The 13577-nt window shown below is 38.2% G+C and overlaps 1 protein-coding gene across 1 annotated transcript in view; it reads left to right on the forward strand.

The window, feature by feature from the left end:
* PRDM6 (PR/SET domain 6) overlaps nt 1-13577 on the forward strand; it is a 79892-nt gene that overhangs the window by 56974 nt on the left and 9341 nt on the right. The window contains exons 5-6 of the mRNA XM_066182386.1: nt 587-929; nt 11462-11638. Of these exons, the coding sequence (XP_066038483.1) occupies nt 587-929; nt 11462-11638 (520 nt within the window). The remainder of the gene's footprint in view (nt 1-586; nt 930-11461; nt 11639-13577) is intronic.

Raw genomic sequence — 13577 nt, forward strand, 5'->3', positions numbered from 1 at the left:
AGTCCCTGGCTTACTGCATTGGCAGTGTGACTATTTGTGAGATGTAAGAGTATAATATCCTTAGAGGCCTTTAGCTATCCTTTTCTAGGACAACTATTGCTGCAATAGATATTTAAGCCCTGTTGTATCTCAAGGAGTGTCCCAGCAGAGATTTTTTTATCCATGCTTGTCTGTGATATAGCAGTCAGAAATGCTAACTGCAACATGCAGAGTCAGGGTATCAAAAGTGGTGCAGCTTTTTCTTTCAGATGACAATCCCACAGTGTAATAAATGTATATCACAGTCAGGCTTCTCAGGGTCCTTTCAGTCTCATACATTCTCTTGCATGAATTTTCATTTCAGTGTCACAGAATCAGCACCATCCATTCAGATCACTGTCTCATTCAAGCCCTTCTTTTCTTTTTTTTCCATTTTTTCTTTTTCTTCTCTCTTTACCTTTTTTTCCTTTTTGTACATTGTTAAAATAAAATTGTATCATTGTAGTGTCAAGAAAATGGATGTTGATTTTTTTTGGTGTCTCCTAAAATTGTACTAGTTTTAAAAGGCATAAAAAGGATCTTATTTACTTTTCTTGTTTTCTCCCAGTGAATGTCCCTTCGACTGTAATGGAGGCCATGTCCAGACAAGACAGCCTACAGCCATTTAATAAAAGTAGCAAACTATCCCCTGCCACTCCACAGCGATCCGTAGTATTTCCACAGACTCCGTGTAGCAGAAATTATTCTCTCCTGGATAAGTCTGGGTCCATCGAGTCAGGATTTAACCAGATCAGTGTCAAAAATCAACGAGTCCTTGCAAGCCCAACTTCAACAAGCCAACTAAATTCTGAGTTCAGTGACTGGCATCTTTGGAAATGTGGGCAATGCTTTAAGACTTTCACCCAGCGGATCCTCTTACAGATGCATGTGTGTACGCAGAACCCCGACAGGTAAAGCCCAGGCTCTCTTTATTTCTGTATCTACTGATAGCCAGATCCATTGCTTTCTTCTTTTATCACGCTGTTATCATTTTCAAAACCAAACCATTATTATGAGTAGGCTGTATGACATAATTCATCTGCAGCTGCGTGAAGTAAGCTGATAAAAACTATTGCTTGCCTTCACTATTTGTTAAAACATTCAGTGCCTTAATGTGCAGATAAAAGGAAATAGCTAAGGATATAATCTTGATTTTAGAATGGTTTGGTACATCTGATGGAAGCAACAAAATAGAATGAAAATTTATGAATATCATAGATGGAAAAATGAGGTCAAGATAATAAAAAGTCTCTCTGTCTTCCAAAGATAATCTAACTTGCTGCTCAGTGGCTGTCACAGTCGTTTCAGGGTTCACCTATAGTGCGCAATACATATGAACTAAATTAAGTACTAAGAGGTAATGAATTGGAATTTTTTGCTTAGTACTATTTTTCTTCATAGCATGCAAACCCATAAATCGTACAAAGCTGTCAAAAGGAAATACCTACACCCCCAGTGATGTGGAGGAAAACAGATGCCACTTATTCAATAAACTAATATCCACACAGAAGAAAAATGTTGACTAGATACCTCAGAGTCAAAGTTGGTTTGAAAGTTTGTCAATACAGAATTTTATGGCTGTGAACTGAGGATGAAATTTAGCTGAACAAGTGAATTAAAATTTCAGGTACTCTGACCAGTGGCACAGTAAATATAATGGAACCATTATTTATGAATCAAAGCTGGTTTATTTGACAATTTTGATAGCTGGCAGGACAAAAGACAGAAATTAATTCAATAAAAAAGGCTGCCCATGTTTTGTCTCTTCTTCAGCTGTGAAGATTTGAGCAGTACAGCTGAATCCCTGGAAGGTTGTTCTAAAAGCAGCATTTAATTGTGAATTACAGTTAACAAAACTACCAAAAAATAGCAAAGAGTGAGTCTGTGCATGTGTTTGTGTGCATGTCTATGTCTCCTTATGTACTTTGTGTACTATCTACATGTACACACATGTTTGAGTGGTTCTATGGGTAAGGAGAGAGTAAGTCCATTTTTCCAGAAGAAAATTCAAACATGCTAGGGATAATTAGATCCCAAGTTAACATTCATAAAAATTGAAGAATTGATAATATTGTGAATGCAAAAAAAGCCCTTTCAACACTTTTCTGGATTTTATGCTTGCCTCAGAAGAAGCAAATGCCTTGCTAAGGAAGCTGTAGGACAAAACTGCTAATTTAAGTGCCACAATGTAGAATGTCTGCTCTCCTGCATATCATGGACTTCTATGTTTCCAGTATTGGAGCATCCTAAGCATACTGTGAAGCATAGAAGGGTGCATCCATCCAGAAGAGTCTAGAGACTGGAAAAGACATGTTGTGAGGCCCTCCACATATTTTTTCAGTGATTCATCCAATCAGGTGTGACACCTGGATTTCATCCTTTACTTGAACCTGTGTTCCTTTATGAAGAAGCAAGCTGCAGATAATAGTTAATGCAAGAGGAGTCACTCTTAATGGCACTATTCTTCACTCTAAGTGTCAGCTAAATATTCATTTTGTCAGAGAAAGAAAATGAGGATAAGTCTGTCTTACCATTAGATCTTTCATCTTGGAGGTGAGAGATTAATTTTTTATATTAATTTTTTAAATTTATTTCTAAGGTGTTTGTGCCAAATATTGTTTGAAATACAGACTGGATTTCTGGTCTTCACTTTTAGAAGCCAACATTCTCATTAGTAGGGTGCTGATTCATGGTGTCTTACCTCTCAGTCCCCTCCTGTGCCTACCCAGCTAGCAGCTTCCTCAGAAAAGCCTGGAGCATTGTCAGCTCAGAATACCCTGGGGCATAGTAGGAAATCATCTTGCTATGATTAAGGTCATTGCAATTCATTCTGTGTTTGAAATTACCATAAATAACAGGTATTGCCCTAGGATCTGGGCTCTCATATCCCTGCTTAGAAACCATTTGAGCTTACATTACAGGAGACTTTTTGCCTTTCAGCAGGTATCAGTTATTTAGTGATAGAGTGTCTAGAAAAAGTGGCCTTTGGTTTTTTAAACATATTGCTTTTTTCTAGTTGAAAAAACTTTAGAGTGTTGTACAAAATTTCCGGGAGACATGAAACTAAGGTATGATTTGTGAGAGAATACCTGTTTTCCAGCCCAAAGTACTGGATGCAGCTCTCTGGGTTTTATTTTCTCAATGACATCTGCAGCACCACTCCAGCTGATAAACAACTCCTCATTTATTGTCAGCAATTTGTAAGCACTCCAGTTACTGCATCTTTGATGTGACTGAAGCAGCAGAGCCTGTCGTCTCTAGGAAATAGACTTTAGTCTATCTGTTCTGGCTTAGTATTTGTTTTGCAGCAATGCTGTGCAGGGAACACACCTTTGAATCCATCCAGGAATCCAATTCATGGTCTGAAATTTGAGAAAACAGACTACTTGAAGCTTAAGAAATCCAAAAAAAATAATGCAACAACTGAGATTAAGAAAACATCTAAATAAGAGCAGACATAAAACAGGCCATAATATACACAATTCCATGAAGCAGTAAGAAATAAATTATCCCATTTAACAGGCAGATCACTTAATAAATAAAAATAATTTTAAAATATTATGAATTCCAAGTAGGAGAAATTAATAAAATCATCTGCTGTGCTTTTTGTTTTGTCTCAAGATTAAGATTTTAATTTAAAATAACTTTCAATTATTTACTGGTTTACTTATATTCTTCTCCCTTTCCACCAAATTTTTTTCCCTTGTTACATTTTCTAAGGCTTCTCTTTGAAATTAATGGTAATTGGGGTTGAAGTTGGTGTGGGAGGTAGAAATTTAAATCTGTAAAATCTTGAACTTGGGGACCTTCTGAGCCTTTGAGACTTTTTTAAGCCTTGACCAGACAGAGGCAGTTTGAGAAGATATATCTGGAAGCAAGAGTTGAAAATCTATATTAGTAGAGGTTTTTTTTGTTTATTTTGTTGGTGGGGTAATTTTAAAAAATATTATTATTGTTATTACTATTACTATCACAATCACAATCACTATTTAATCTTTTCTGGTGCAGCAATTCCGAACAACCATGTTTGGAAGGGTCTAAAGGGGGGGTAACCAAAACTCTTTATTAGAATGAACAATTTTTAGACGAGTTGATTTTGTTTTTTTCTGAAAGTAACCACTTTTCTGATAATGACACAGTCTTTTTTAAAGACATTACTCTTCCATATCACTGTGATCACCAGATTCAGGATACATTGGTGCTGTGGGAAAGCAGAAGGCTACAGTTCCCGAGAGTTCTCTGTGGCATATTTTATGTACAACCTGTACATCTGTGTGATATACATTCTCACTGATTGCCGGGTATTCAAGCTGAGAATCTGAGGGAAAGCACACTTCATAAATGTGCTCATGGGTGATAGATTATGGGTGTGATCTGGCACTCACAATTCTCTTTAGTCAAAAGATATTATTATACTCATGTTTTGCAATATCACCTCCATATTAAATAGTAAGCTTGTTTGGTTTTGTTTTGTTTTTCTTAACAGGAAGTTGAAATTATCAATTTAAGAGATGTTTTTCTCTAAAATCACGGCTTAGTCCATTTTACGTTTATATTTTCATTACAGGTTCTGTGTCTTTGACCTTGATGCTGTCCCCAAGCCTTCTAACATCTCCAAAACAGACTTAGAAAAAATATGTTTTGAGTAAGAGTTGTCGAATTGCTCTGTTAAAATAAACTTCATGCTGAATTTAATACTGGTTCTTGCATAATCTTTTCATAAAGGTTTGCAAGTACCCAGTACTCAGAGCTAATTACAATAGCAGGTGTACAGAGCAGCAACTCTTCCTGACAGTTTCTCTCTTCAGAAGTTTGCAGATGCTCCAAGTGTGCTGGATTTCTGCTTTTGCTAGTTTCTTCACAAACGTTTGTATGAGATGATTGCAGAACTTCCAGCAAGTCCACCTTTGCCATCCCTGCTGCTGCATGGTGCCTGAGGTGCTGGGGACAGCAGCTGTGATGCCTAAGGGGAACACCAAGACAGGAGGGGATGTGGAGTCCAGAGGCAGTGAAGGAAACCACCCATGGCTCTGCTGGTGCTAGGGATCATATGTGCCAGTTAGCAGGATCCTGAGCTGTCACTTTGTTCTCAGCCTTAATTCGACTTGCTAGAAGATGGCATTCCTCAAAACTACATTTCTGTGAGAACAACTGTGACCTAACTCCTCTGACTGCAACTGTGCTCTTAAAGCTGTTCATTGTGTGAAGGCTTGGTCCTCAAAGCTGATAATGGTCCCACTTCAACCTGCCCTGCTGGTGGGACTTCTTGCAGAGACTGTGGTGTGGCAGCCTCCACCCTATAACAGTGAGAAGCACTGTCCTGGGTTTAAGAGAGCCCTGTGTCCCACTCTTTGAGACTGTGAGATCAATCACTTCTGCCAACCCCAGGAGCAAAGTCAGGCAAAACCACCAGGATGCCTGCATGGATGAATGGGGAACTCCTGGATGAATTAAAAGTCAAAAAGGAAGCCTCCAGAGGATACAAGCACAGACAGGTAGCCTGAGAGATATACAGACAGATTATCTAAGCAATCTGGAATCCCTTTGGGAAAGCTAGAGCCTTGATAGGATTAAATGTGGGCAGGGACATCTAGGACAACAAAAAGCTTCTGGTGTTACATCGGTGATAAGAGTATGACCAGGGAAAATGTGGGCCCTCCCTCGAAGGAAGCAGGAGACCTGGTGACCTGGGACATGGAAAAAGCTGAGCTAGTCAATAACTTCACTGACAAATGTTCCAGTCACACCACCTATGTCACAGAGGGCATAGGTAGGGACTGGGAGAATGAAAAACTGCCAGCTTAGAAGATCAGATTGAAGACCATCTAAAGATCTTGAAGATGTGCAGGGCCATGAGTCCTGGTGAGAAGCGTGTTCATGTCCTGAGAGAAAGGGTGGATGAGGTGGCTAAGCCACCATCTGTCGTATTTGAGAGGTCATGGCAATCTGGTGAAGCTCCTGCTGAATCAAAAAGGGGTAACATAACCTCTACTGTTAAAAGAAAGACCTAGAGAACTACAGGGAAGTCAGGCTCACCTCAGTACTTGGCAAGAGCATGGAGCAGAACCCCCGGGCAACTAGGTTAAGGCATATGGAAAAAAACGTTGTGACTGATGACAGCCAACACGATTTCACTAAGGGCAAGTCATGCCTGACAAATTTAGTAGCCTTCTACAACAGTGTTTACAGAGTTAGTGAGTAAAGAATAGAGACTGAGGTCTTCTACCTGGACCTGTGCAAAGTGTTTGCACACAGTAGCCTTATCTCTCTGAGGTGAAGAGACATGGATTTATTTGATGGTCAGGTCTCTCAATGGATAAGTAATTGGCTGGAAAGTTGCACTCAAAAGAGTTGTGGTCAATGGCTCAAACTCCAAGCGGAGACCAGGGGTGTTCCTCAGGGGCTGTTATTTGGACTGATGCTATTTATCACAGCAGTGTTTATTGATGATGGGGACAGTGGGATTAAGTGCATCGTCAGCAAGTTCCCTGATGACACCAGGCTTTGTGGGGTAGGTGACATTCTGGAAGGAAGGGATACCATCCAGAGTGACCTTGGCAGGTTGGAGAGGTGGGAGGACAGTGTGAATGTCACAAAGTCCAACAAGAGCAAGTGAAAAGTCTTCAGTTTGGGTCGGGGGAATCCCAACCACAAGTGCAGGCTGAGTGGAGGACAGACTGAGAGCAACCCTGAGGAGGAGGACTTGGAGATGCTGGTGGATGAGAAGTTGGACATTAGCCAGATGTGCACTTGTAACCCAAAAAGCCAAGATGTCCTGGGCTGTGTCAAAAGCAGCATGTGCAGGAGGTGATTCTCCCCCTCTATTCAATTCTTGTGAAACCCCACCTGGAGCACTGCATCCAGCTCTGGGGATTCCAACATAAGAAGGATGTGAATCTGCTAGAGACAGTCCAGAGGACAACCCCAAAGATGATCACCGGGATGAAGACAGGTTGGGAGAGTTTAGGCTGTTCACTGTTGAGAATAGAAAAGCACAGGGACACCTCATATGAGCTTTCCAGTACGCATAGGGGCCTGCAAGAAAGCTGGAGAGAGACTTTTTGTGAAGACATTTAGTGATAAAACAAGGGATAATGGCTTTAAACTGAAAGAGGGTAAATTTAGACAGGATATAAGAAAGAAATTCTTTAGTGTGAGGGTAATGAGACAGACTTGAAATTTTCCCAGAGAAGCCATCCATGCCCCATCCTGGGAATGATCAAGGCCAAATAGGATGGGACCTTGAGTGGAAGGTGTCCCTGTCCATAGCAAGGAGTTGGAAACAAGGTGGTCTTTAAGGCCCCTTTCAAGGCAGACCATTCTATAAATCTATGATCATGTTGGTTTTTTACTTCTTAGTTGTCAACAGGGAGAAAAGCACTTTCAATCACATGCCAGTCTCTCCTTTCAGCTGCCACTTTTCTAGCTCTTTCTGAGGAAAAAGAGTGCTGTGCTGTTCTGTTTTGTCTCACCGGACTAAGAGAGTTTCAATGACAAAGTTAAAAGTACTCAGGAGCTCACTTATACAAGCAATTTCTCTTCTAAGAATTGTACTAGGATTCCATATGCCCCTTGAAAAAAGCAAATTCACTTCTGAAGAAGCCACACTAAAAACCTATTCATCATAAAGGAAATAATTTGAAAATACAGTGGAAAATAATGATTGGATTTTCAAGGTTCTAATAATTCAAAGAGTTAATAATTTATGATGTAGAAAATAAATTTATAACACTTAGATATACTTGGAGTCAGAATTTGCAAAAGATATTCTTTTGGCAGAGGAATAGTAAAATACAAATGAAGCTATGTCATTTTTGCTAAATGAAAATCTAGAAAGAATTAATCTAAATGTACAGCTGTTTCTCAGTAGCTATTTCAGAAGAAAGCATATGGATTTTTCTATTCTCTTAACATACTTTGTACGTGTTAGGGATTCTACATTCCCTGCCCAAAGCATGAGCTTTGGTGAGGTTCAGTAAGCCTTATAGGGAAGCATGAGTTTTAGTCCCATGCATGATGTAGTTTCATCCAGAAAAATATCAGCTGCAAAAGTAAAAAAAAATTAGGGCTGGAAAAGACATCACCAAATCGCAAAATCATTCAAGAGATTGTCTACTTAGAGAGCAAAATTTATTCCTTAATATTTTCATTTTAAAAAATGTGTCTTGAACCTGGAAAAGCTCACAGCATGAATTACCACAAAGCCTGAAAATTATTACATTAGAATTGCTCTCAGAATTTCACTTTAGATCGCCTGTGTTCCTATATGGGTCGTCCTGTAGTCAGAAACTGTAGGATTAAGGTCTCTAGAAAAAGCTGATTGATTCTAAATGTCAGTAAACCTAGAGAACTTATCAATAACGCATGGGATTAATAGCAACAGTGTAACTTTTCCAACAGGAAAATTTTCTTTCGAGTAAGTAGATTTCCTTTCTTTAAGCTCAAAAAGAAAGATATGGAATGAAAAGCTCCCATGTAACTAGGTGTTTAATAAACACTAGAACTCTTTTGATGGCTGTCAGAACATTATTCTCATCTACACATTGTTGTAATCAGTTTAAGTGTTCTTAACTGTAATTTAAAATTGCTATCTGGTAAGGTTTTGGTTCACATGCGTACCGTGAAGCTCAAGAAAGTATAATTGGTTATTCCAAGGAAATGAGTTTTACTGAGCTGGGGTTCCAGCAGTAGATTTTTGAACAAACAGCCTAGGAAGACCAACATTTCTGTCACTTTGTTGCTGTTCCTTCTTGTCTGCAAAATTCTGTTATAGGGAGGTCACCATCTTAATTCATTGTCCCAGTGCCGACAAAAGTGATGGCAGAAGACATAACTGCTACATCAAAGGCAGGCGTACTCTGCCCATGTCAATGAACTCACTGAACCACGGATTGCTCATGTTCAGTCCTTCAGCATCACGTTCATTTTTTTGAAAAATAACATATTGATTTTATTTTCTTCCAAGTTAAAAAAAAAAATTCTTAGCACAGTAAAATGGTTACCAGAGAAGAGAGTGATAACTTCTGTACTTATTGAATGTAATTTTTTCTTGTTCTTTGAAAAACAGTAGTATCCAAAAGTTGTCAGAAGTTGGCATATTTAAACCCATAATTGTGCAAATTAAAAAATTTTTAAGATGTTACAGTATTTAAATGCATTTTAAGGCTCTCATTTTAAAATTAATTTTGCCTAATGTGTGTCATTTTTCTAAGCTTTAAAAAATTACACATTTTAGTATTAATTAGAATTACCTGATATAAACAGCATAAATGCATCCTCTGCAAAGAGAAGTTAACTTCTTTAATAGTTTTTCTCCCAAGATGTGGGTGAATCAGAAAAATTCAGTCAAAGTGATCTAACAATAGGTGATCTTTTACAGGGCTTATTTTCTTGACCATAAGCCAGTGAAATACATTCTGAGTATTTTGTAAAGAAGGTATTTATTTTGAGCCAATGAGCTCATATTTTTTGGCACCACAATGTTCACTTACATCTGGTTTGAAATTTTGACTGTTTACAGACAAGTTACAGTGTGAATTTTCACTGCATTAAATTAATCACATTGATTTATTTATCACTTAAAAAATTAAAAGATTAATTGGTTTTATGTGGCATTGTATCATTTTTTGTGGTTGCTGCTAAAAATAGATAGCCAGAGGCTCATAGATGTTAATGGTCTCCATCACTATTAAAAAAATCAATGTTTCTTGGATACAGAAAATATTATAGCATTATTTTGCTTGAAAGTGTTTGATTACTGCATACACCAATTATCTCTGTTTTACCAACTCTTGAAATTTCATACCAAATCTGATAAATATTTTCTGTGCAAATTAACTTTGGATTCCAAGAAAGGTGAAAACTGGACATGTTATTACTTATCTTCTAGTAGGGGAAACAGATAAATACTTTCTTGGGTTTTGGTATGATTTTTTGGTTTTGTTTGTTTGGTTGCTCTGTTTTGGTTTGGTTTGGTTGGTTGGTTTGGGGTTTTTTAAATATTATTTTACATATATTTGTGTATCTTTAAGGGCCATATCATCTAAATTACCTTTCCACAGCTTTTATATATTACTTTCAAACTTGTTGGAGAGTAGCTAGATTTTCAAATGCAAGTAATTAAAATTGTAAGCTATTGAGTTATTGATGAATACTGAGCTATTAATCAAGCTAAAAAATTCTACGATCAGGGTTCAATGCTCTGAAGCACTGTAAAATAATAGTATTTGTGTTCAGTGATGCAAGTAGCCACAATTAAGCAGTTCACTTGACAAATGAGATAGTTCACTTTATTTTGCACTTAATTGAATTGTACATGCCTGGTCACCATTGTCTGTTTCCCTTTAGTTTTGGTTTCTAGTCATTTAAACATATACATTTATTACAGAGAGAGCAAGTAAGTTGTGTTGGCCATTGGCTCTGGAAATGCAGACACCAAGAGTTAAAATGTTGTGTAGGGTAAAAAGCATTATTATCCCTCCAGAAAAAGAATCTTAATTTTCTTAGAAAAACGTCTGATAAGCATTCAGGACTCTGCTACTAATTTTAAACAAATGTGAAATGGAGAAAAACCTCCCCAGGATGTTGACATTAAGCCATTTTTACCAAAGAGAAATATATAGACATGATTTCTTGGCATTTTATAGTACTTAGCATTTCAGCAGACCAGTCTCACATTGCTGTCTTGTATCCTTTTTTTTTTCTGTGTTCACAGTCTGCTTGTTATGAATCTGAATTTGTAACATATTGGTCAGTTTTGTGTGTATGTTTGTTGTGTTTACTTTTAACAAGATGTGCTGTTGAAAACCTTAGTTCTGGGTTTCCTTTCAAGATCCCCAAAAGAGACATTTTCAGTCTGGATGGGAGAAAAATGTTAATAAAACATAAAGATTTTCAACTGAAATAAGAAAACAGAAAGATAATTGTAATACAACAGTCATTTTTTCCAAGTCTCTTATTGAAATAGGTGATCTCTAAAATTACCTCCAAAACAAGATGAAGAGTTTAATTGTGAACAGCTACAGAATACAGCTAGGATATACATGTAACCATCCGACATGCATTTGTAAGTAAGGCTGTAGCTGGCACCAACAGAGGATTTCACAAGTCCCTCAGCTCCAGAGTGTGTGGGTCTTTTTTTTTTGATGAAGGAGTACGGTGTTGAGTTTGAGAGAATCAAAGCAGGCAAATGATGTGCAGTGCAGGTTCACTAGTTTGCTGAATTATGGTTTGTGGGCCTCATTTAATTCCTGCCCAAGAATTTTGCATTTGTTAAAGAGGTTGTGAAGTTTTGGGTATGTGTTTCCCAAGAAACACCCAGAGATGGTGCACCCACAGTTCTCTTTGGAAATTACTGGGAAGGTCAGGAGCTCCCTTCTGTGTGGTTTCCTGCTCATGCCAACAGAAAGCATTGATGGCATGCTGTTTCTCTCTCCCATTGCAGGCCCTACCAGTGCGGTCACTGCTCCCAGTCCTTCTCCCAGCCTTCAGAGCTGAGGAACCACGTTGTCACGCACTCCAGCGACAGGCCTTTCAAGTGTGGCTACTGCGGGCGTGCTTTCGCTGGTGCCACAACACTCAACAACCACATCCGGACACACACTGGGGAAAAGCCCTTCAAGTAAGTACTTGAAGCCAGCAGCTCTTGCCAGCTGAGATTAGGAAGGCAAATGCATTTCTGCTGCTCACTAGCACCACCAGCACTCAGCAGAGGTTCCCTTGAAAGCCAAGGTCAGATCATGAGGTAAAACATCTAGTGGTGCTGTTAAAATCAGAATTTATATGGGTTTGATTTTGGGTTTCTTGAAGGCCTTGCACAATTTTCTGTCCTCTAAAGACACCTTGATTGTTTTAATTAAGTGGCAAGCTGCTGCCACTGAGAGCCACAGCTAAAAATATGATCAAGACCAAGACAAGCCATGCTGTAAGAATATTAATATGAGTCTTTGATATCTATATGTTGAGGTAGATGGAACTTCACTTAAAAGTTAATTTGGCTCTAGTTATACATGGGGAAAAATATGCACCTTCTTTTAGTCTCAGAATCACTGGATAGAATATATAACTGACTTGTGGAGTAAGTTTTGAAAGATCATAGTAATAAATTGATAGTGTTCAGATATAAGAAAATAATGTCCAAGATATACAAAAAAAAATAACTCACCTAATAAAGGTGGTTTTGCATTTAGCAGTCTTTGTTAATTTCTGAAGTTTTTAATCACTGATATTAAAGTTAAGCACATACCTGTCTTAGGAATCTTCCAGCAGTGCTCATTTCCAACCATAGTACAGCTGATCCAGGTATATTTTGCCTTCTGTTGTGCAAGACTCTGCCTACATAACAGGAAGAGTTCTCCAAAGCAGAAGAAATATATCCCATACTTGTGTCTTTGTCTTGGCTGAACTGACAGGCTCAGAGTGTACATATGTGGTCACTGGAGTAATTCCACCTAATGTACTGATATCACTTCTTTTGGAAGCTCTGTGGATGTTCCTAGGAGGAAGGGGAGTAAGTGCAGAAGAAGGTTTGTGTCTCTCCCAGTTCTCTGAGTACTGTCTGTTCTCTGTCTACTTTTCTCTGTCTTTTTTTCTACTTTTGCCAAACTGTGCTTTTGATCTGGTTAATGTAAGAGAGCTCAGCCATGGGGCCTGTCAGAACCTCTCATAACAAGCCGGACAGAGATACTGGTGCATGCTTTGCCTCCATAAAAGGTTGGAAGGAAGCATGGCCTCCATACGTGTCTTTGCTGGGGCAAGGGGACAGAGCCAGGAACAAAATGCTGCATATCCAGTACAGAAGAATTTGCACAACAGAATCGTGGTTAGGATAGTGTTGCAGGAGGCAAAACATGGAAACTCAGGACAACTAATTATTGGCTTATTTTGAGCCAGTTTCTTGAATGCTCAGAGCCCACAGAAAGTGAGCCAAAAATGGTGTGAGCAATCAGATTGATTTTATCTAGTTGCTGTGTAAATAGATTTTAGTAATTAATGGAAGAGGTTTCCAGGTCAAAATGGAAAATAGATTTCATTTAATGTTAAGGTGTTACTTATGTGTAACCTTGTTGACTCCACTTAATTTTTTTCCTTAACATCCTTTTTTTGTCATGTTTCCAATAGATCTGCTATTTTGCCCCATTTAGACTCATTATTTTTCCCCTTTGGTTTGCTAATTTTTTTACCCTTTTCCCAAATGGGCTTGATTACAGAACAATTTCATTTGTGAAAGAGCTTAGTGCACGTAATGCAACTAACCAGAGATCTGGGATTTATTTGTTTGTTTGTTTATATTTTTATTCTGCCCTGCTCATGGGGAAGCATATAAATATTCCAGGATGTATCTGACTAATCCTTAAGTTGTAGGACATAGCAACAGTAAAAAAAAAAAAAAATAAAAAAGTATATGCTTTGTCCTGGTTCTTTATGACGTATGGCATCATTTTAATTGTGAAAGATGTTTCTTTAGTTTCTTTCTTAAGCACAAGAAACAGTAGTACCATTTTCTCTGTGGAAATCTTGTTGAAGTATTTGCAGTAAGCTGACTAGTAACTTCATGTGAA

Source organism: Chamaea fasciata, unplaced genomic scaffold (genome assembly GCF_029207755.1).
Source record: "Chamaea fasciata isolate MVZ Bird 193981 ecotype frontalis unplaced genomic scaffold, bChaFas1.0.hap1 SCAF_4, whole genome shotgun sequence".
Classification (NCBI taxonomy): Eukaryota; Metazoa; Chordata; class Aves; order Passeriformes; family Sylviidae; genus Chamaea; species Chamaea fasciata.